This window comes from Oncorhynchus clarkii, chromosome 10 (genome assembly GCF_045791955.1).
Source record: "Oncorhynchus clarkii lewisi isolate Uvic-CL-2024 chromosome 10, UVic_Ocla_1.0, whole genome shotgun sequence".
Taxonomy (NCBI): Eukaryota; Metazoa; Chordata; class Actinopteri; order Salmoniformes; family Salmonidae; genus Oncorhynchus; species Oncorhynchus clarkii.
In genome coordinates, this window is record NC_092156.1 from 9,796,136 (window position 1) to 9,821,545 (window position 25,410).

Consider the following 25,410-nt stretch of genomic DNA (forward strand, 5'->3'; position numbering starts at 1 on the left):
CTTTTACTTTCGGCTTCAAACAGCTGAATATACAACATTTTTGGTAAAATTAGGCGAATTATAAGAACAACATTCAATTAAATGGCAGAGCGATTCAATTCCATCTGTAATTACCTGATTCCAGAGGTCTAGGCGTATCCCAGATGAGACGCCTAGACCTCTGGAATCAGCTTGCTCTCAAATCGTATTTTCTGTCGAGCATTGCAAACGTAACGAACAAATTTAGAAGCTGTTGTCAATTTTTTTTTTAAATAACCCCCCAAAAATACAGCATCTCTCTCAGCCCAGCCAGGAGTTGTTCTCTAATTAAGAGCTGCGGCGCATGCGCAATAGCCACGTCTTCATTATGAAGCCGTTACCTGGCTAAGTGAGACGAGAGCTGACGGTTCGACCCACGGATAAAATGACATCGTTTAAACCGTTCATTTGGGAGACGCCTAGTTAAAAAAATGTTTGATATTCGACCGGAGAAACATCATCAAATTGAGTTTAACGTCGTTCTCGCAATGTAGGTTCTTTGCTTTTTCCGTGGGGACAACGTTGATAACGCGACAGCAAGCTAACTTCGCTAGCTACAGGTCACATGCGGTGATAAGGCGTGACTAGCAATGCTTCTAGCCAACTGTTGCTAACTTAGATTCATTTTCATCGTGAGCAGCTTTTGATGTTACGTTTTTAGTTTGCTAACTATGCATGGTGGTACTTTCCGTTACAAACATATGGTATTGCTAACGTTAACTAGCTAGTTTATGATGTTTTTAGCAGCTAGCTAATGTTAGCTATTGACGTGTCGTTAGCTAGATGGCATCCAGTGCAGTTTTCTGAGTCCTACCTCTGCCCATCCGCTATGCTAACATATTTGATGCAGTCACTTTTAGCATATTGTCTCATTTTACGACCCGACAAAAATGAACATGATTGTTACATAACATAATTGACAATAAGATTATGATACAGATGTGATTATTCATCACCCTTCTTGCGGGGCACAAGTGGTTTCGGGGTTAACTAGCCGTGGCTAACGTTAGGCGATGTAACTAAATTAATGTCATGACGCTCAGAGCCAAGCCACAACAAGCCATTCATGTAGCGTAGTTAGACGCCGAGTTAAGTTTGAATCGCTTTAATAACGTCACCTTCAACAAAACGTGATCCTGTAACTGGTGGTGGTATAACCGAAATGACGTGAAATACAGTCATGTAATCATAATTAGAAGTGGTCACGTTAGCTAATAAGACGTTTCCGGACAGTCAGTCATGACTGATAAATGTGAACTCCAAAGTGATGTAGCTAACGTTAGCTAGCCAGTTTACTCACAAATACTGTGTTTAAACTATTATTATTTTATTTTATTACCGTGGACTATCTGAAAATGAGGGCCAGGGGGGATGGGATCTCAGAGATCTATTGAATCAGTTCTATATGTAATTCTATGGAATATACCCAACATCAGTGTCTGTCTTTATTATCATGTTTTTTACGTGATGGGTCAACAACCAATCTGTAATACAGATCGTGTGAAAGGGTGAAGGCAAGCAGCATCATGATCATACGCCTTACTAACTTTCGGCTATGGAAGGAATGTTTACAGTAGTTCAGGTGGATGCAGGGACCAGTTGGGATGCTTGGCTGTGTGGCAAATGGATAACATTTCATTTTCATTCACATTGATCCTGCTCAACCAAGCATGTAGGATTCTTGGGAAAATAGCCCACAATGTAGACTCATAGTGAGAGGTGACAATAAATGAAATGCAGAAATTCACATTTATTTTTTGTCAGCAAATTACTTTTACTACATCTATATTCCCATAAGTCTTTTTCCTTTCAAAAATGTTTTTATTGTGAAAGTGACATCTGGCCCCATGTTACCTAATATGGTCTCATTGCCTGTACTTCAGGCTTGACTTGTGGAATTACAACACTTTCTGTGCAGGCATTTTTAGTGTATATAGTTCCTTCCTGCCTCATTAGACTCGATTTGTCTGAACATGCAGGCAGAGGCTTGAAGTGTTAACAGTTCTTCTTGGTCAAATACAACTGTGTTTATCTATCCTTTACAGCAACTTGTGCATGCCTACCTGGGAATGGGTTTATGAAACACCACATCGGTGAATCTATGGAATTGGAGCTCTGAGAAAATAATTTTGCTGTTTAATAAAAACAAGTATTTAGCCTACATGTTATAGCACTTGAGACTTCTCACCTTTTGCTTTCTTCTCCCTACTCCTTATCCCCCCTTGTCCAGTCTTAGTAGGTTGTAGCGTGCTGTGTCAGGGCCATGGCATTGAAGGACAAGCTGGAAGCGGTGCTGAACGTGGGGCTGCGTGTCCCCAGCATCATGCTGCTGGAGATACTCTACCGCTGGGATGTCAGCTCCTTCTTCCAGAAGATCCAGAGGAGCAGTCTCAACAACAACCCCCTCTTCCAGTACAAGTACCTGGCTCTCTACCTGCACTATGTAGGTCAGTATATCGCGCGCACACACACACCCCTCACCTTTTTCAGTGCTATTGCAATTGGTCATGCCTTTTCTGCAGCCCTTTTAAGTTCTCATTTTATAGCAACTGTACATTTTTAAGCAGCACATTTTGACAAATGCACCCATACACTTACAATACATTTCTATTGGTCCGTCTTATGATAAACATATTTTAAACTGGTTTCCCCCCCAAGGTAAATGTAATGCTTACTAATGAATTTAATGGTGTTGTAAATGTCAGATTAGTTGTGAATTTTCTTGGCTACTACAGAAGTTCGCACTTTTTTTGAGTGGCCATGAACTTTTCATGAACTGTTAAAAGGGCAGTGCTGTTAATGTGATTTGATAGATAGATAGATAGATGGCTCTTACACAAAATGGGAATGGTCTATTTGAAGAAGAGAAAAATGCCTGGAATTTCAGCCAGTTCAGGAGGGATGGAGTTTTTGGCCCAGATCATAATGTCACAATCCGATCTTATTATAATAGACCAATGACCATTCAGGGGTGTGCTCTAAACCATCCTATCAGCCAATCAGGGATGGAAATTCTTAATTTGTTCTTCTAACAGCCACACAATCAGACAGAGCATTTCAAGGGTCGAAGAAGGCTCAGGGAAATGAATGATACAAAATATCTTTAAGTTATTTTCATTAAATTAAGTGATTTATTAGACATACAGTGATTTTGAAAAAGACTGCTTGGGGGCTTTTCACCTCAGAGGAGATGAACTCTCCTGTGACACTGAAGAATAAAAACTATCACATTCATAACAAACACTGTACACTACGATGATCATATCCAGACTATCAAACAGGCTTGCAGTGTTAGCCAATAGTTCAGCACTACACCCAAAATAATCTATCGCTAGTGTGCCCTGACCAGGAAAAACACTGCAGTCGTAGCCTGTAACTAGGTCCCTGTTTTTCATGCTTGGTTCTCATCCATAGAATGTCATTTATGGAATACATTAATATAGTTTGTGTTCAGCAGTTTTGAACCTACTAAGTCTTGAATTGTCTTGCTTTGTGTTTTATAAATGTTTTCAGGTTCAAAGCTGAGATGGGATAAAATGAATGATACAAAGGATGACTGACATTGTTTGTACTCAGAATTTGCATCATGGCTGTAATGTCTATGATTCATGCATGTCAGCATCACCTCTGCAATTTATACAGGTGAATTTTGTATTCATAATGGCACATTAACACAGACACACATACGGCTAATTTTGGGCTCCCGAGTGGCACAGCGGTCTAAGGCACTGCATTTCAGTGCTAGAGGCGTCACTACAGACCCTGGTTTGATTCGAGGCTGTATCACAACCGGCTGTGATTGGGAGGCCCATAGGGCGGCAGCTGTGAGTGTTTCTGGGTTAAGAGCTTTGCACACCTGGATTGTACAATATTTGCACAGTCTTTTTAAAATTCTTTAAGCTCTGTCAAGTTGGTGGTTGATCATTGCTAGAGACAGCCATTTTCAAGTCTTTCCATAGATTTTCAAGTACGTTTAAGTTGAATATGTAACTAGGCCACTCGGACATTCAATTTCATCTTGGTATGCACCTCCAGTGTAGATTTGGTCATGTGTTTTAGGTTATTGTCCTGCTGAAGGGTGAATTTGTGTCTGTTGGAAAGCAGACTGAACCAGGTTTTCCTCTAGGATTTTGCCCATGCGTAGCTCTATTCTGTTTCTTTTTTTATCCCAAACTCCCTAGTCCTTGCCGATGACAAGCATACCCATAACATGATGCAGTCACCACCTTGCTTTAAAATATGAAGTAGTGCTGTGTTGGATTTGTCCCAAACAACAATTTTTATTCAGGACATGATGTTAATTTCTTTGCCACCTTTTATTTTTTTCTATACAGGCTTCCTTCTTTTCATTCTTGTCATTTTAGCTTAGTATTGTGGAGTAATTACAATGTTGATACATCTTCAGTTTTCTCACAGCCATTAAACTCTAACTACTTTAAAGTCACCATTGGCCCCATAGTGAAATCCCTGAGTGGTTTTCTTTCTCTCGGGCAACTGAGTTAGGAAGGACGCCTGTGTCTTTGTAGTGACTTGGTGTATTGATACACCATCCAAAGTGTAATTCAAATTTTATTGGTCACATATGTGTTAAGCACATGTTATTGCGAGTGTAGCGAAATGCTTGTGTTTCTAGTTCCGACAGTGCAGCAACCTCTAACAAGTAATATCGAACAATTTCACAACAAATACCTAATACAAACACATCTAAGTAAAGGACTGGAATTAAGAATATGCATATCTGGATGAGCAATGTCAGTGGCATAGACTAAGATACAGTAAACACGAGATGAGTAATCCAATATATGTAAACATTAGTGACTAGTGTTCCATTTATTAAAGTGGCCAATGATATCAAGTCTGTGTATATAGGCAGCAGCCTCTAATGTGCTAGTGATGGCTAATTAACAGTATGATGGCCTTGAGATAGAAGCTGTTTTTCAGTCTCGGTCCCCGCTTTGATGCACCTGTACTGACCTCGCTAGTGGTTAGAGCGTTGGGGCCAGTAACCGAAAGGTTGCTTGATCAAATCCCCCGCCTGACAAGGTACAAATCTGTCGTTTTGCCTGTGAGGAAGACACTTAACCAATTGTTCCAGGGGGTGCCCGACTACGTGGATGTCAATTATGGCAGCCCCCCCAGGTACCTCTGATTCAGAGAGCTTGGGTTAAATACAGAATACAATTTTCAGTTGAAGGCATTCAGTTAAACAACTGACTAGGTATTCCCCTTTTGGATGATAGCGGTGTGAACAGGAAGTGGCTCGGGTGGTTGTTGTCCTTCCTTCCTGTGACGTCGGGTGCTGTACGTGTAATTAACTTCCCCCATGCGTAAAGGGATATTACATTTTTACACATCTACCAATTGGTGCCCTTTGCGAGGCATTGGAAAAACTCCCTGGCCTTCGTGTTTTGAAATTCACTGCTCTACTAAGGGACCTTACAGATAATTGTATATGTGGGGGTACAGAGATGAGGTAGTCGTTCAATAATAGTGTTAAACATGATTTTTGAACACAGTGAGTCCATGCAACTTATTCTGTGACTTGTTAAGCACAGTGAACTGATTTAGGCTTTCCATAACAGGTGTTGAATAGTTGTTTTGTACTAGACATTTCATCTTGAAATGTATTACTTTGTAAATAGTTCTAAGAACATAATTCTACTTTTACATAATGGAGTAGTGTGTGTGTGTGTAGGCCAGTGAGTCAGTTTAATCCATTTTAAATTAGGCTCTAACACAATGAAATGTGGGAAAAGTAGCAGGGGGTGTGTGTGTGTGTGTGTGTGTGTGTGTGTGTGTGTGTGTGTGTATACTTTCTGAAGACACTATGTGCAGGTGGGCCTGAGGAGATTGAGAGATGGACTTTGCTGCAGCAGTTAGGCTAGTCTGTTTAATAGATTAACTACGTAGCCAATTCAAAACATATAGTGTACCCTGACTAGTTTTCACTGCATCTATTAATGTCATTGTCCTGTCAGATGTTCTACACTTTTCTACCGGCACTCACAAATTGATAAACAGGAGCATTAATAAACCAATACCAAATAAGGCTACTCCTGTTGTAGAATCGCCCTTCGAGTGCTTCATATTGGCAGTTGATGAAAAAATCTGACACTGTTGGAAAAACTGGGATTCCCTTCAATTCATCATTGGCCATGTCATTCTGACAACATTAGCCAATCAGAATATTTCTATCATGATGTCAATAGAGCTCCCCAGAAACTTGACTGAAGTTTGTAGATTAACTTGTCTTTAGTTGCCTTTTTGTGGGTGTGAAATGGTTTCGTTAATCTAATGCGGTGTAAATTGAAGTTGAAAATTACCAGTCACTTGTCATTTTCCAAAGCTCTCCAGTAACCTCTTCATACACCACACAAAGGAGTGGTTTGTTATTCATCCTTATCTCTGGGCACGAAGCCAGACAGCTTTAATTCTTCTCCTGTCTGTCCTCCTGTCTGTCTGTCTAAAGCTAGATGAATAGGCTGTGCGGAACAGGCTAGAACATGTTTTTGTTAGCTCTACCCCCCCTGTAGCATAAAACTAATTACCCCTTATTTCTCATGTAGGCTTACCCCTGAGGGGTAAGTAGCTCTTTGTGTAGATAGTGTGTGTGTGTATATATAGAGATTAACTTGTAAATAATCAAGATCTGCTATGTCCCGAGGGCTCCCTGTCCCGCTATGTCCCGAGGGCTCCCTGTCCCGCTATGTCCCGAGGGCTCCCTGTCCCGAGGGCTCCCTGTCCCGCTATGTCCCGAGGGCTCCCTGTCCCGCTATGTCCCGAGGGCTCTCTGTCCCGAGCATGGTCTTCCTTGAATCCTTCAATTGCTCGAATAAACCTCTTATTGCTGATAAATTAATTCTAGGGCCTAGCGCCATGTTCTCTGTGTGTGTGGGCCTAGTACCATGTTCTCTGTGTGTGGTGGGCCTAGCACCATGCAGGGAGTAGGACTGAGTGATGTCAAAGAAGCTGTTTTCTACCCAGGGGAGGAGAGTGGAGGAGGTACAGGCCATGATAACCAGCTTACAGACCATTAACACCATGTACTGCAGTCACTAGATAGATACGCTAATCATCAATGAGAATGACTTTTTCCTTACCATTGTACTTTGTAAGCACACACTTTCTATGACCTCGCCAGGGGTGTGTTTGGGGTCTTGGTGGTCTTGGCTGAAGATGGTGGATGAGACGATGAGCTTGGTATTTGCTGATGAACACACTTGGCAGCAGAGCACCAGTTGACTAAACTGAACCTGTGTGTGTGTGTGTGTGTGTGTGTGTGTGTGTGTGTGTGTGTCTGTCTTGGGGAGAGAGGGAGGGAGAAAATATATTCTACTGTGTTTTTAGGTTTCACCTAATATTCTGAATCTGAGGACCTTTGGCACTGTAGCAGCCTGTCTACAACCCTTTAGCTTGTGGGCAGGGAGCGCGTATCAGGGACTGCGTATTTGTACTGCCCCCACAGATGGTTCTATCACATCGGTCAACTCTTTGTCCTGTCTGCATGACTTTGCATAGCAAATTGCTGTGGATTAACGTCTCGTTAAACGCAAGGATTTTTCTGCCATTGATATGCTTAGCGGCCCGCACAAGAATAAGTCCAAACTGTGTAAAAAAAACAACAAAAAAACAAAGATAATACAAAAAATGCAATCGGGATGGAAAAACGCTTTGTGTAAACTTAAACCAGATATAAAGTTTGCTGAGAAGATAATGGACCTAATATATTTGAACTAACAATCATCAAAATAAAAGCTAGACGGTGGGGGAATAGAACATTCCCAAAGCATTAAGCAGTATAGATTGAATGTTTTAAGTTTTAAAAAACACGTTAGCCAAAATATGAAATAGCTGCAGGAAATTTGCTTTAAAACCTCAACCTTTTTAAAATAGATTTTTTTAAATGGATAAATGTTTTTATTGCAGGAAGTTGGCGTAAATGCAAAAGATTCTCTACACCGCGAAGATAAGGGACCTCTAAAATTGTCTCTGGAACTTTGCTGCACCTACAAGCCAACTGTGCCCCCTGCCACACCCCTGGCCACGCCCACCACCTAAACCCCTTTTTGACATAGAAACCAAAACAAACTCTGGCCCGTGTTGGCTTGCCTAATGCAATGCAGACATAGGATGTGCTCTGTTCATAACATACATGGCTGCTCCTGACTAATGGCCGGAAGGCTTCTTCTCTGTGCACAATTCAGATACTCGAGCCCGTCCCCACCCGTCACGGGCCGAGCTACATCACGCTGACCGTTATATTAGTTTTATATGAAATAATGTGACATATCCCCAGGCACAGGATAGGAAATTACCTTTTACAGTCAGTTTATCATTTGTCTGTGCACCTCTTATATATTTACATTTTAGCAGAAGAGGGTCGTTACATTATACTGATCAAAAATATAAACGCAACGATTTCAAAGATTTTACTGAGTTACAGTTCATTAGGCCCTAATCTATGGATTTCACATGACTGGAAATGCAGATATGCATCTGTTGGTCACCGATACCTTTTTACATAAAAAGGGAGTGTGGATAAAGTCCGGCTCTGGTGTGACACCAGTCAGGCTCCTTCGCATAGAGTTGCTCAGGCGGTTGGATGTGGCCCGTGGAATGTTGTCCCACTCCTCTTCAGTGGCTGTGTATTGGCGGGAACTGGAACACGCTGTCGTACACGTCGATCCAGCAAAGGGTCTGAATACTTACGTACATTTTTTTAAACATTTGCAAACATGTCTAAACCTGTTGCTTTGTCAGTATTTGGTATTTATTGTGTGTAGATTAGGGGGGACAATTTTAACAAATTTTAGAATAATGCTGTAACGTAACAAAATGTGGAGAAAGTCGACGGGTCTGAATGCGCTGTGTATGTGTATACATATTTTTCAATATCGCAATATTATTTTTACGCTAGTTGGCTGTACCTGCACCAACTCTCCAGTATTTTTCCTTCTGTAGCTTGTTCTCCGTCTTTAAATAGGGAGCCAATATGTTTTCAGCACTTTTATATCCTTGACTGATCAAAACCTGTTTTCTCATGTGTCTCTCTGGTCCCTCTGCAGCAGACGTATAGTGAGCAATATGTTTGGAACATAAAATCGCAATAAAATCACTATAGAATCACACTATACATATGGAATCACACTACATTTAGAATCACACTACATATAGAATCACACTATACATATAGAATCACACTATACATATAGAATCACACTATGCATATAGAATCACACTATACATATGGAATCACACTATACATATGGAATCACACTATGCATATGGAATCACACTATACATATGGAATCACACTATACATATGGAATCACACTATACATATGGAATCACACTATACATATAGAATCACACTACATATAGAATCACACTACATATAGAATCACACTACATATAGAATCACACTACATATAGAATCACACTATACATATAGAATCTCACTTTACATATAGAATCTCACTTTACATATAGAATCTCACTTTACATATAGAATCACACTATACATATAGAATCACACTACATATAGAATCACACTATACACATAGAATCACACTATACATATAGAATCACACTATGGAATCACACTATGCATATGGAATCGCACTATGCATATGGAATCGCACTATGCATATGGAATCGCACTATGCATATGGAATCGCGCACTATGCATATGGAATCGCGCACTATGCATACGGAATCGCGCACTATGCATATGGAATCGCGCACTATGCATACGGAATCGCGCACTATGCATACGGAATCGCGCACTATGCATACGGAATCGCGCACTCTGCATACGGAATCGCACTATGCATACGGAATCGCACTCTGCATACGGAATCGCACACTATATAAATATAGAATCACACTACATATAGAATCACACACTATACACACAGAATCACACTATACATACAGAATCACACTATACACACAGAATCACACTATACATACAGAATCGCATATCGTATCGGCACCATAGTATTGTGATCATATCGTGAGGTCCCTGGCAATTCCCAACCCTACTACTGCAACTCTGAGTCCAGAGCAGGAGCCTCTCCAACCAAAGCCCCCACACAATGTTAAACACTGACTCATATTCAGCGCTGAAGGAAGGCACCACTAACTGAACATGGGCTCTGTAAAGCCAGAGCTTGTTCTGTTACCACATCGACTTCCAATGAAGGTTTTATTTGGGTTATGGATTCGTTCACGGCATTACGTCAGCAGTGCTTACCCTCTCCTGTCGTCCCTTCACATGTCTCTGTTTCCTGCTCTGTGACGGTTTTGACTGAGCAGCCAGATGAGCCTATTGACAGCAGTGACTTGTCTGGTTGGGCTGGCTGGCAGAATATAGCTCTAACTCTCAGGATTATATAAGCGGCATCCGCTCACAGCTACAGTCTGAGGGGGGAGAAGGGAGGGAGGGTTAAGCTGCCCCTCTCTAATCTCCCGTCCCCGTCACCCTGGCTTTCACAGTGAGGCTGGCTCACTGACCGGGCCGCTCGCACGCGCACACTAGTGGCTGGGTTCACCAACCAACATTGACTCCAGTCAGCGCCTGTGGCGATCCGAGAGAGGATCACAAACATTTTGGTTCTCATGGGAGGTAGAATCATGAACGGTGAGCTCAAAGTATTGGAACAGTGACAGCATTGTTGTTTTGGCTCTGTACTCCAGCACTTGATACAATGACTGAGGTTAAAGTGCAGACTGTCAGCTTACATTTAAGGGTATTTTCATCCATATTGGGAATTATTTCACTTTTTGTACAGTCTCTCCATTTTAGGGAACAAAAAATATTAGGACCAATTCACTTGTATTAATGTAGTGAAAAGTTCAGCGTTTTGTCACGTTCATACTGGGCAGTGGTTACATCAAGCTTTTGTCTCTACAAACATGTTGGATGCATTTGCAGTTTGTTTTCAGATTTTGTGCCCAATAACTGATTGGTAAATCATGTGTCATTTTGGAGTCACTTTTATTGTGAATAGAATGTTTCTGAACACTTCTACATTAATGTGGATGCTAACATGATTACAGATCATCCTGAATGAATAACGATCTGTGAGTTTTTAAAGCACAAATATCATAGCCCCAAGACATGCTAACCTCTCACCATTACAATAATGGGAGGGTTGCAGTTTTTGTGGGTGGGTATGTTTGTCTTTGTCTAGTTTTCATTTCTCCAGAATGACTCCCTCCACTGACCATTCTTCAAGCCTTGATGGCTAACTGTTTTTGTCATGCTTCCTGATCTCTAATGAAAGTTTGATCAGGTGTAGTTGCACGTTTGACTTCCACTCACGCATGCGCACTCACTCACAGCGGATGATGCAGAGAGCTGTGGTGTGTTAGCTGTTTGCTAATAGAATCCCCGGGTGAATTGCCAGATCTATTGCTGGGTTCAAGTCGGCCAGTGAGTCCCGGGTGTATTAGTGCCTGGTGATTTTTGGCTCGGACTGTTCCTGCTGCCTCCTACACCGGGCGCTCAACCAAGATGGAGGGAAGGCAGGATTATTGCTTTCACTGTCCTCACTACTACTCTGTATTACTGGGAGGATTGGAATGACAGTTGCAGGATTCTACATGTGGTGAAGGCCAGTCAGACAGTAGTGGACGCCTGTGTTAAATCTGTCCCTTATATGTTACACAGCAATTGACATGATCTTTGTGTCTATAAAAAATAAATCTGCTTTAAAAAAAAGTATTTCGCCTTTATTTAACCAGGTAGGCCAGTTGAGAACAACTTCTCATTTACAACTGTGACCTGACCAAGATAAAGCAAGCAGTTCGACTAAAACAACAGTTACACATGGGATAAACAGAGTCAATAAAACGTGTGTGTGAGGTAAAATTATCTCAATAACCGACGGACCAAACTTTTTATGATCAAGGAAACACCATAAAGTATTAGAGGGGGGAGTTTGACCCACACTGGTTGGAACACACCAGACTGGTCACAGGGAAACTGCTGGCTGGGCTTGGTGCTTTGAAATGGGGGAAGGGACTTTATCTTCAGACATCTTCCACACCATTTACCAAACCATGATAACTCTCCTGTACTACTGTTCCACAGTACGGCTCCCACCCAACAGCAGAGCATTCAGACCGGTCTTAACCAGCTCCAGCGACTCATCAACAGGGCTGCTCCTATCAGGACCGGTCATACACGAAGGGAACACACAAAGATAGTTAAAACACTGGACATGATTCACTACACTACCCTAGTGACTGCTTTCAAGGCAACACAAACGGCCTACTTTATGTGTCAGACCTGTTCAACAGTTTCCACCCATCCTCTGGGGACTAGATTAGCAGCTAAACACTATGAACAATGGGATCCCCACCTATTGGCTCACCCACCCACTAAAAACAGTGTAGTTTGCTGGACCACTGCTGTGACAAGCTGGACTTACCCACAGGACAGCTAGCTAGCGTTTCTGCTTTAGTGTTACTGAGTGGGCTATCATGTCTAATTGAAATGAATATGTATTCTACTTCATGGTACTGTACAGTCCCCTCTGTGATTTACTGCGTCTCCCTCCCTTGTGACAGGTTACATCCTCAGCCTGGTGCTCCTGACTCTGCCTCGTCAACACCTGGTGAAGCTCTACCTGTACGTGCTAACTGCCCTGCTGCTCTTCGCTGGACACCAGGTGTCCAGGTGAGAGAGCGAGACATACATACACACAGACTTTATATTGTTAGCAAGGAGTGAAATGTGTTTGGAAGGTCATTTTAAAAAGCCATTGCGTGCTGTGATTGTTAACTATTATCATATTGCTCTATAAAACAGGTTGGTAATAGTATTGAGTGACTCAAGCTTATACAGGCCCTGGGTGTGTGTAACTTGTTGAATTATCTGAAGGATATTTCTGAATCTAGCCAGTGAGGACAGAGGACCACAGGTGTGACTGCAGGAGGTGAACTGAACTTTGTCTTATTGTTTTTAGGGATTATGTCCGCAGTGAGCTGGACTCTGGGTACGAGGAACCGCTCTACCTGGAGCCACTGTCCATGAACCGCTTCTCCACCGCCCTCATAGGTAACTAACTAAACACAGTCCCACCTTTCACCACCAGCCTCCTAGGTAACTAACTAACTAAACACAGTCCCACCTTTCACCACCAGCCTCCTAGGTAACTAACTAACTAAACACAGTCCCACCTTTCACTACCAGCCTCCTAGGTAACTAACTAAACTAGGTTCGCCCTACAACCTTTAGGCACATGGAAGGTGTTCCCTTGCTTCATCATTGGCAGTAGGTAGGGTGTTCAGGGGGTTGTCGGAGGGAGCGATTGAATCTGCTCTGAGCTGCCGTTTGCTGCAGAGCTCCTCAGCTCTCTAATGGGCTCGAACACAGCGAGGTGGAGCTTCTGAATGCAGCCACAGCATTCCAGTAACAATGGGGACACACACAACTCTGACAGGCCTCTCAATATCTCTTCCTTTCCCCCCACACTCGCTCTCTCTTGCTCACTCATTGATGTATTTCTTTGTCGCGCTGCTTCTTTCATAAGAGGGAAGCTTGTTGTGGTTCTGCAGTATCTGCAGGCTTTTAGCTTACTGGGGTGTGGGCTCCGCCTCTTCTAAAAATACGACTGGCCATAATATTGTTGTATTCAGAGCTCAGTAAAAGACTGAAAGCAAGCAACCAGTGTCTTATGTCTTCATGAATAGGAGGTCTGCCTGTGAAATGCCTTTATGTAATGACCTGATGATGAGTGGATTGTCCTTCTGTTAGGTAACCCACTGCTACTTTGACTTTTAACGATGGGAACCCTTTCCCTGACAAGGGGAGGGACTGATTGATTCTTTGAGTTTTGCGGTCTTGAATTGGGGACAGTCGTTGAACTTTGACCTTTTTAGATTCAATCACTGAAGTACTCCCATTTCTCTAAAATACTGGTGGAATAGTTCCTTTTTGGAGAAATTGTAGGTTTCAACAATGAAAAAGCTTTGTTTAAATGAAATGATGCTTGACATTGTCACATGCACCTAATACAACAGATATAGGTAGACCTTACCGTGAAATGTTTACTTACAAGCCCTTAACCAACAATGCCATTAAGAAAAATTATAGTTTAGAAAATATTTTAGTAACATAATAATAATATCAAAGCTATATATACAGGGGGTTAGGGCACCGAGTCAATGTGCGGAGGTACAGGTTAGTCGAGGTCATTTGTACATGTAGGTAGGGGTGAATTGATCATAAACAGTGAGTAGCAGCAGCAAAAAATAACTAGGGGGGGGGGGGGGGGGTCAATGCAAATAATCCGGGTGGCCATTTGATTAACTGTTCAGCAGTCTAATGACTTTGGGGTAGAAGCTGTTAAGTCTTCTGGACCTAGACTTGGCGCTCCGGTACCGCTTACCGTGAGGTAGCAGAGAGAACAGTCTATGAGCGCAGCTGTAGGCAGGGACCTCTTGGCCCAGTCACTAGTGTGTTGTAGAACATGCCGTCACCGTGCTGTCCTCACCAGCCTTGGTGAAGTCACATCAGCTCCTAGAGAGAGAGAGACTGGATCTGACACGGTCTTCACTGTGTCTCAATCCATCTCTCTAGTCTCCTGTGATGAGCAGATTCTGTTCTTTCTAGTGCAGTAGCATGTTAGCACTGTCATCCCAGTCAACTTGGGGCACATAGCAGTAAAGATGCCAGTCCTGCCTGCCTCGGTGTACTCTCTTTCAGGTGCATTTTGCCCTCGAGGGCATTGTAAATATGACTTGCAAAATCATCAATGCTTTAATTGTTTTCTCAGTCAGATCTTTACTTTCTCTAAAATATTCAGCTGTTCTGTGTCCCTACACCGCGGCTGCCCCTACAGAGTGAATGGTGGACGTTCACCTACACCCTGTGTGTATTAACCCCGTCCCTCCTGTGTCCCTGCCTCTCTCTCTCTCCAGCTCAGCTGGTGGTGTGCACCCTGTGCTCCTGCGTCATGCAGACCAAGAGGATCTGGCTGTTCTCTGCTCACCTGCTCCCCCTGGTGGCCCGTCTCTGTCTGGTCCCCCTGGAGACCATCGTGTTCATCAACCGCTTCGTCATGATCTTCACGGGCCTCGAGGTCATCTACTTCCTGGCCTCCAACCTGCTGGTGCCCTACAACCTGGCCAAGACCGCCTACAGGGAGCTGGTGCAGGTAAAACTGGAGGAGATCTGTGTCTGTATAGATCTACCAGCCGTCTGGATGTGTTTTTTTTATTTATTTCTAGTCGCTAACCATCCTCTTCTTTGTGCCCAGGTGGTGGAGGTGTACGGGCTGCTGGCTCTGGGGATGTCCCTGTGGAACCAGCTGGTTCTGCCCGTCCTCTTCATGTGCTTCTGGTTGGTTCTGTTCGCCCTGCAGATCTACAGCTACTTCAGTAGCCGGGACCAGCCCACCTCCAGAGAGAGGCTGCTCTTCCTGTTCCTCACCAGGTGGAACCAGCACTACTAACACTTTCGTGTTATTGCAGTTTCTGTCATGGAATGCTTATCCTGTGTGGTATGCGAGAGGTTTGAAACCCAAGTCGTCCTGTTACGCTGGAACTTTTTCCTCCAACGTTATTGAGTCTCAAGTTCTACAGTTTCACTCACGTGTCTTCTTTTAAATCCTAGAAAATGGGATGTGGTCCATCTATTACAAATACATGTATGACCTTTGAGTTATTCATTCTCCTTGTCCCCCCCAGTATTGCAGAGTGCTGCAGCACCCCCTACTCCCTGCTGGGCCTGGTCTTCACTGTTTCCTTCGTGGCGCTGGGCGTCCTCACCCTCTGCAAGTTCTACCTGCAGGGCTACCGAGCCTTCATGAATGACAACACCATGCACCGGTCAGTCCGCTGCCCGCCCAGCTGCCTTCTCATTCAGCCTATGTGTTGCTGTGTGTTCATGTCTGTTAAGTGTGTTCTGTGGACCACAGGTTTGAACACTGGGGGAACCTTTTTCCTTTCTGACATCATTTTAAAAAGACAGAATATTTATGAATCTCTCTTCCCCTACCTCCCTCCTATCTCAGGGGGATGACAGAGGGCATCACGTTACTGATCCTGGCTGTCCAGACAGGTCTGATCGAACTGCAGGTCATCCACCGAGCCTTCCTCCTGAGTATCATCCTCTTCATCGTGGTGGCCTCCATCCTACAGTCCATGCTGGAGATAGCTGACCCCATTGTACTGGCTCTAGGGGCCTCCCGGGACAAGTAAGATGTTCAAGGCTGATTTTGAAATGTGACTTTATTTTTGCTCTGCTTTTGACTAGGGCCCATAGGGTCATCCACACAGAGAGAAATGTATTTAACCTTTATACAGAGAAATGGGCAGCAGTCACTTAAAATGTAAACCCAACTATATGATTGAATTCGACACAACTTTATCGACCCCCTCCGAGGCGGTTCCCTACTAATGGGTGTGTTGGTGGTTGCTCTGTTCAGGAGCCTGTGGAAGCACTTCCGGGCCGTGAGTCTCTGCTTGTTCCTGCTGATCTTCCCAGCCTATATGGCCTACATGATCTGCCAGTTCTTCCTCATGGACTTCTGGCTCCTCATCATCATCTCCTCTAGCATCCTCACCTCACTGCAGGTACACACACACCAAGCTCTGTTGCTGTGGAGAGAGAGACACGAATGGTGACGGGACGGGCGCGGTAAGGACCATTAGCTGTAAGCTATTCCCTGGCCACCTGTAAGTATACGTTACATCTGAAGTACGGAAAACCCTGCGCGCTCCGAGAGGTGGAGTCAACACGTGATTGGCCCTTTGATGTTTTGGATCTCCCTGAAATAAGAGCCATAGAAAGGTGCTTTGGGTAAAGGATGGCATACCTTCTTCAAGTCTGTATCCAAAATGATTACTTCAGTAGCAGAGATCCCACTCTGGGAATGTTATGTACATGTAGAGAATGTTTTAAAACCAACCACTAAACCAAAAAGGGTACTTTAAAATATATTTTATTCTCAGTTTCAGGTGACACCAAGACTGGCTTTGATGCATCTACACAATAATGGTTGTAATGTCTTAATGTTATATGAGAGGGCCATGAACATTACCTAGTCATGTCTTATTCTTTTAGAAAGCTCCGAAACAGATTGATGGACAGTCTGATCAGGGGATTCGTGTTAAGGCTGGACCCCTGAGCCTCCAATGGCTGTGGGTATTTAATCTGATGCCCCAGAGGCCTCATTCGAGGCCAACTGGTTTGAAGCAGGGGCTGTCAGACAGAACTATCGCAATGCGATTTGGCCTAACAGAAGTTGATTTAAGCGAATGACTTTGATAAGCCAATTTAAATGATAAGTGAAGTCCCCTGGGGGGTCTTAATGTTTATGGATAGGCCTGGGTAAGACCAAGATGTCACAGCTTTCTCAACTTGAATTACTTATTTCTCTCATTATTCTGGATGCAGAAGGTATGTCAAACATCCTTCCCCCCAAATGACCTTTCTATGGATTTCAGATCCAAAACATCATTGTCTTTGGAATCGCCTTGGTGATTAGTTTTTTTAGAACATTCTGGTACGTTGACCTGAAGTGTTCTTTAACAGAACGGAGTACTTTAGTTTTGTATATGACCTGTGATCCTAACCCTCACTGTCCCTGTCCCCTAGGTGCTGGGTACCCTGCTCATCTACATCTTGTTCATGGTGGAGGAGGTACGTAAGGAGCCCGTACAGAACATGGACGACGTCATCTACTACGTGAACGGAACCTACCGGCTGCTGGAGTTCCTGGTGGCGCTCGTGGTGGTGGCCTACGGCGTGTCAGAGACTGTGTTCGGGGAGTGGACAGTGATGGGCTCCACCATCATCTTCATTCACTCCTACTACAACGTCTGGCTGCGCGCCCAGCTGGGCTGGCAGAGCTTCCTGCTGCGCAGAGAAGCTGTCAACAAGATCAAGAGCCTTCCCACCGCCTCTGACCTGCAGCTGATGAAGTACAACGACATCTGTGCCATCTGCTATCAGGTGTGTGTGTGTGTGTGTGTGCGAGCGAGCGCATGGAAGAAGTGTGCATGCTTGAAGAGAAAAGTGAGTGTTTGAGACCAAAGTGTTTTAAAAGCCTTCTGATTTGAAGAGGACGACAATGCAGCTAGAGGGGATATGAAGTAGGTTCTGCCTCAACATAAAATACATATATATTATTCATAGAGAAGGAAAGTTTTTAGTTTGAATAAGGATATGTAACTGATACTTCAACTCATCAGAAAAGGGTCCATGTTGAATCTGGCATTGTAGTAGGCTTTTCCAGTTCAGTAGTTAACCAGTGTCTTGTCCCTTCCTGTAGGACATGAAGTCTGCTGTCATCACCCCTTGCAGCCACTTCTTCCACGCTGGCTGTCTCAAGAAGTGGCTTTATGTACAGGAGACCTGCCCCCTGTGTCACAAACAGCTGAAGAGCCAATCACAGGCTGCCAATGCCACCGCAGTACCTGCCCAGGACATTCTACCAGCCAATCCCAACCCAGCAGAGGCTGGGCAAGGAGAGCCAGTGGCTGTTGTGGCTGAGGGGGACAAAACCGTTACTCTTAACTGTGTTCCTGTTGAAGGGAGCCAAGCCAGCCCCTCTACCACCTCTGCTAACCCTAACCTAGAGCTTGAGGGCAAGGCAGAGGAGAATGCCTTGGGCCCCCAGCAGGCTGACACAGTGGACAGTGTGTATTTGGAGGGCCAGGTGGCTGGTCTGTCACAGGGCTCGGGGGAATCATGTCTCCGGCATCGCCAGCCCCAGCAGTCTGCCTCTTCACCTGCAGCAGCAACATCCACAGCATGTGGAGCTGAACTCTAGTCAGAACGGTCTGCCAGCCCCTGCTGCCTCTGAACCTCACTCCTGCATACTACCACCTCACACACAGCTAAAGACTAAGTAACCAAGATGGAGGTTGCTGGTTAACTGTTGGACTGACTTCCTATTGTCACTATCCAACACCTCCCCATTAATGAACTCATCTATTTGTTGGCTTGTTTCTTAGATTTTGATTTTAAACTCATTAACATTTCATGGTTATTAATCCTATAGGATTGTATGAAATCTGATGCAGACTTTAGTAATGTTTGATTCTGAGATGCCATGCTGAACATCATTACATTTCACTGTTGAGAAATATGCATCGACTTCTCCCACTTGATGACAAAATATGTAAGTAGCCTTGTGTGAGCCAGAACCACCACAGACCATATCACCTCCACTCATGGCAGCAGATCTCTGTCTGTAGCATGAGGCAGGTTGATGTACGCGTGCACGCCCTGGACGGGACTCTAGTCCTGGGGTCGGCGACCCTGGTCCTGGACGGGACTCTAGTCCTGGGGTCGGCGACCCTGGCCCTGGACGGGACTCTAGTCCAGGGGTCGGCAACCCTGGCCCTGGACGGGACTCTAGTCCTGGGGTCGGCAACCCTGGCCCTGGACGGGACTCTAGTCCTGGGGTCGGCAACCCTGGCCCTGGACGGGACTCTAGTCCAGGGGTCGGCAACCCTGGCCCTGGACGGGACTCTAGTACTGGGGTCGGCAAGCCTGGCCCTGGACGGGACTCTAGTCCAGGGGTCGGCAACCCTGGCCCTGGAGGGGACTCTAGTCCTGGGGTCGGCAACCCTGGCCCTGGACGGGACTCTAGTCCTGGGGTCGGCAACCCTGGCCCTGGACGGGACTCTAGTCCAGGGGTCGGCAACCCTGGCCCTGGACGGGACTCTAGTCCTGGGGTCGGCAACCCTGGGGTCGGCAACCCTGGCCCTGGACGGGAATCCAGGGGTCGGCAACCCTGGTCCTGGACGGGACCTAGGGGGTCCTGGCAACCCTGGCCCTGGACGGGACTCTAGTCCAGGGGTCGGCAACCCTGGTCCTGGACGGGACTCTAGTCCTGGGGTCGGCAACCCTGGCCCTGGACGGGACTCTAGTCCAACCCTGGGGTCGGCAACCCTGGCCGTGGACGGGACTCTAGTCCTGGGGTCGGCAACCCTGGCCCTGGACGGGACTCTAGTCCAGGGGTCGGCAACCCTGGCCCTGGACGGGACTCTAGTCCAGGGGTCGGCAACCCTGGCCCTGGACGGGACTCTAGTCCTGGGGTCGGCAACCCTGGCCCTGGACGGGACTCTAGTCCAGGGGTCGGCAACCCTGGTCCTGGACGGGACTCTAGTCCTTGGGTCGGCAACCCTGGTCCTGGACGGGACTCTAGTCCTGGGGTCGGCAACCCTGGCCCTGGACGGGACTCTAGTCCAGGGGTCGGCAACCCTGGCCCTGGACGGGACTCTAGTCCAGGGGTCGGCAACCCTGGTCCTGGACGGGACTCTAGTCCAGGGGTCGGCAACCCTGGCCCTGGACGGGACTCTAGTCCTGGGGTCGGCAACCCTGGCCCTGGACGGGACTCTAGTCCAGGGGTCGGCAACCCTGGTCCTGGACGGGACTCTAGTCCTTGGGTCGGCAACCCTGGTCCTGGACGGGACTCTAGTCCTGGGGTCGGCAACCCTGGCCGGGACTCTAGTCCTGGGGTCGGCAACCCTGGCCCTGGACGGGACTCTAGTCCTGGGGTCGGCAACCCTGGCCCTGGACGGGACTCTAGTCCTGGGGTCGGCAACCCTGGCCCTGGACGGGACTCTAGTCCTGGGGTCGGCAACCCTGGTCCTGGACGGGACTCTAGTCCAGGGGTCGGCAACCCTGGCCCTGGACGGGACTCTAGTCCTGGGGTCGGCAACCCTTGCCCTGGAGGGGACTCTAGTCCAGGGGTCGGCAACCCTGGCCCTGGACGGGACTCTAGTCCAGGGGTCGGCAACCCTGGCCCTGGACGGGACTCTAGTCCTGGGGTCGGCAACCCTGGCCCTGGACGGGACTCTAGTCCTGGGGTCGGCAACCCTGGCCCTGGACGGGACTCTAGTCCTGGGGTCGGCAACCCTGGCCCTGGACGGGACTCTAGTCCTGGGGTCGGCAACCCTGGTCCTGGACGGGACTCTAGTCCAGGGGTCGGCAACCCTGGCCCTGGAGGGGACTCTAGTCCAGGGGTCGGCAACCCTGGCCCTGGAGGGGACGCAGCCACGTCATGTTGTTGGTTTAACCGACCTGGAAGACCAGGTGTGTTGAATTTAGTCAATTACTGAAGTGATCAGTTGACACCACACCTGACCAACTGAGCTACAGTACCTGCACACTTCAGAAACAGGGTTGCCTCCCCCCTCCACTAGTCTATCTGGGGGCCTTACCTCTAATCTCTCTCTTTAACACGGAGTCCCAAGTAGATGCAAATTGGGTCCCATTTCTTCAGTCTCTGGTAGGACTGGGCCGGGATTGAACTCACAACCTAACGATTTCGGGGTGGAAACTCTAAACACAAGGCCACTGAGTTTAACAACAAAATGCAGCTTTGAAGTTGAGTTGCATTCTACTGTACATCCATTAAACAGCAGACAACTCAGCCACAACATTTTGTAGTTTCATTAACGCTCATTCAACATCCAATATTTTCCAATTGAGCTGTATTTCACTGGTCTTGAATCAAGTGTTAATTATATCAAGGAATATGATCCTCTGTAGGTTACTAACGTTAGCACCCCCCTCCCCCCCGGCCTGCCCTGGTTGGGCCTGATAATCTGTTACACAACCTGAATGTTACCAAGTCCAGGGACAGGGCAGGCTGGTGTGTAGGTGGAAGACCCCAATGCTCCCTGTGTGTGTGTGTGTGTGTGTGTGTGTGTGTGTGTGTGTGTGTGTGTGTGTGTGTGTGTGTGTGTGTGTGTTTCGATTAAATTAATTCATACTGAAGAGAACAGACCCATATGGCGCTTTATACAGGCTTTGGCTTGAACGCAGTCACCGTCCGACAGCCATAGGAACTTTATTTACATGATATGTAATGGAGCCATCTGCACTGTCATTTATAGCGACACTCCAAAGTTGTCTTTGTCAGGTACCAAATAGTTTTGGTATGTATGAGAAAAAGCCCTATATAAATGTGTGTGTGTATATAAACATTTATATTGTATCCATTCAGTGTTAAAGCTGCCCCCCCCCCCAGTATGACGTGATCAGAGGCTTGTGTGAACACTTTAGTAACCCTCTCGGTTGAAGTGTGAAGAGAGCTGATCACCGATGGAGGGAGTTACCAGCGCTGAATTGACCTAAAACAGTATTATTGGTCACAATTTTGAGAATGAATACATAGTATTATGTATGATCAAACTTGTCAAATGTTCCATCGATTAATTGGTTGCTTTTGGACATTTTGTTGAATCTATATTGGGAGAAGCGGCTAAGAGTGTACAGTATTTTACTTACATCATGACATGGACATTTTGAAGAGGACTTTTAGCATTTGAAAAGTAATGTTTCTTTTGAGAAGCCCTACAAATTCATATTTTTTATTTTATTTTTTGAATACAAAGAATGACATGCTCTGTGAATGCTGATTTCCAGTCAAATTGTTTTGGTAAGAAATGTGCCTGGTGTTGCCTTTTTTATTTGACAAAACTGCTGAATGTCAAATTCTACAATCTAATTTGAACCTGCATTTCTGCAGTATTTTTGTGTTGGTGATTTGAATGTTATAGATGGTGATGGATCGGCCACAATTTACAACATCACCATACAAGCTCTATCCTGGAACCCACAGGTCTTCATTGTGAATATGAATTTGCTCTTAATTGACTTGCCTCGTTAAATATAAATAAAACCCACAAGGGCTCCCGAGTGGAGCAGTGGTCTAAGGTACTGCAGCTCAGTGCTTGAGGCGTCACTACAGACACCCTGGTTTGATCCTGGGCTGCGTCACAACCGGCCGTGATTGGGACTCCCATAGGGAGTTGGCGCACAATTGGTCCAGGTTTGGCCGGTGTAGGTCATCATTGTAAGTAAGAACTTGTTCTTAACTGACTTGCCTAGTTAAAAAAAAGGTTACATAAAATAAATGAAAAGGCCACAGGGGTGGAAGGTGGAGGCAAATGTCAAGAGAACTTGCATGAGGTGGAATTAGCTGGAGAAGACGACCCAGATTAGTGTGATCTGGGTAGGGGGTGAGGTAAGATTTGAGTAAGGAGAGGATCTTCTCTGACCACCCAGGTTTTTGGAGCCTGTTCTGGCACCGCATTAAAGTGTGTCAAGTCTGTGTCAGTCCCACTTTACAATACACATACCTTATACCATATGTGTCAGTCCCACTTTACAATACACAGACCTTATACCATATGTGTCAGTCCCACTTTACAATACACAGACATTATACCATATGTGTCAGTCCCACTTTACAATACACAGACCTTATACCATATGTGTCAGTCCCACTTTACAATACACAGACCTTATACCATATAAACTGGATGGTTTGAGCCCTGAATTATGACTTGCTGAAAGCCATGGTAAATCAGACCTTATACAATAGGTATGACATATATTCATTTAACTGCTCTAATTACATTGGTAACCAGTTTATAATAGCCATAAGGCTCCTTAGGGGTTTGTTATAAATGGCCACTATACCGCAGTTAAGATCTGAGTCCAGGTACTACCCTTACCTGTGGTATATTGGCCGTATACCACACCCCCTAGAGTTTTGTGTAAATAACTGGTAATACACATGTTATTACATAGAGTGTGTTTTTTCCTAAACGTCTTGGTTGGTGAACAACCATTGAGTTGTACGTACAATACTATAGCCACAAGGACTTCACTGTAACGTGTCTTTTCATAATTGCCATGAACCACTTTGGAAAAACCTGGTCACAACGATTCTGTCACAAACTGAAATTAGGGGGAACTGTTTGAATTTTAGCAACCAAGAAATGGCTGTGCGATTTCTGCATAGTGCATCTTTAAGTTTAGCAAATGTATTTAGTTTGACGTCATTACTGTTTATAAATGTTCCAATAAAAACATGTGGTCAGTTTTTATAAAAAATTTTGTCACTCAAATAAATGAGCATTGTTCAAACACATGGTATAAACTTCAAGGTTTTCATGGACAAATCTAACCTAACAATGTTTAACCTAACAATCTATTCTAACAATTTAACCTAACAATTTAACCTAACAATCTAACCTAACAATTTCACAACAACTACCTTATACACACAAGTGTAAAGGGATGAAGAATATATGAATGGGTGATGGTACAGAACGGCATAGGCAAGATGCAGTAGATGGTATCGAGTACAGTATATACATGAGATGAGTAATGTAGGGTATGTAAACATTATATTAAGTGGCATTGTTTAAAGTGGCTAGTGATGCATTTTTCCATAAATTTTTCCATTATTAAAGTGGCTGGAGTTGAGTCAGTGTGTTGGCACTAGCCACTCAATGCTAGTGGTGGCTGTTTAACAGTCTGATGGCCTTGAGATAGAAGCTGTTTTTCAGTCTTGGTCCCTGCAATGATGCACCTGTACCGACCTCGCCTTCTGGATGATAGCGGGGTGAACAGGCAGTGGCTCGGGTGGTTGTTGTCCTTGATGATCTTTTTGGCCTTCCTGTGACATCGGGTGGTGTAGGTGTCCTGGAGGGCAGGTAGTTTGCCCCCGGTGATGCGTTGTGCAGACCTCACTACCCTCTGGAGAGCCTTACGGTTATGGGTGGAGCAGTTGCCGTACCAGGTGGTGATACAACCCGACAGGATGCTCTCGATTGTGCATCTGTAAAAGTTTGTGAGTGCTTTTGGTGACAAGCCAAATTTCTTTCTGCTTCTGAGGTTGAAGAGGCGCTGCTGCGCCTTCTTCACGATGCTGTCTGTGTGGGTGGACCAATTCAGTTTGACCGTGATGTGTACGCCGAGGAACTTAAACTTACTACCCTCTCCACTACTGTCCCGTCGATGTGGATAGGGAGTGCTCCCTCTGCTGTTACCTGAAGTCCACGATCATCGCCTTTGTTTTGTTGACGTTGAGTGTGAGGTTATTTTCCTGACACCACACTCCAAGGGCCCTCACCTCCCTGTAGGCCATCTCGTCGTTTTTGGTAATCAAGCCTACCACTGTAGTGTCGTCTGCAAACTTGATGATTGAGTTGGAGGCGTGCATGGCCACGCAGTCGTGGGTGAACAGGGAGTACATGAGAGGGCTCAGAACGCACCCGTGTGGGGCCCCAGTGAGGAGATGTTGTTAGCTACCCTCACCACCTGGTGGGCGGACCGTCAGGAAGTCCAGTACCCAGTTGCACAGGGTGGGGTCGAGACCCAGAGCTTGATGATGAGTTTGGAGGGTACTATGGTGTTAAATGCTGAGCTGTAATCGATGAACAGCATTCTCACATAGGTATTCCTCTTGTCCAGATGGGTTAGGGCAGTGTGCAGTGTGGTTGCGATTGCGTCTGTGGACCTATTGGGGTGGTAAGCAAATTGGAGTGGGTCTAGGGTGTCAGGAAGGGTGGAGGTGATATGGTCCTTGACTAGTCTCTCAAAGCACTTGATGACTGAAGTGAGTT

General features: G+C 45.5%; 1 protein-coding gene across 1 annotated transcript; it reads left to right on the forward strand.

The window, feature by feature from the left end:
* The first annotated feature begins 352 nt into the window (after positions 1-352).
* On the forward strand, positions 353-19,295 carry LOC139417994 (RING finger protein 145-like). The gene is made up of 11 exons (XM_071167048.1): positions 353-508; positions 2,249-2,465; positions 12,595-12,703; positions 12,993-13,084; positions 14,950-15,185; positions 15,288-15,463; positions 15,718-15,858; positions 16,044-16,226; positions 16,458-16,605; positions 17,630-17,986; positions 18,306-19,295. Exons 2-11 carry the CDS (start codon positions 2,282-2,284, stop codon positions 18,804-18,806), a joined length of 2,127 nt encoding a protein of 708 aa, XP_071023149.1. The 5' UTR covers positions 353-508; positions 2,249-2,281; the 3' UTR covers positions 18,807-19,295.
* The last annotated feature ends 6,115 nt before the right edge of the window (positions 19,296-25,410 follow it).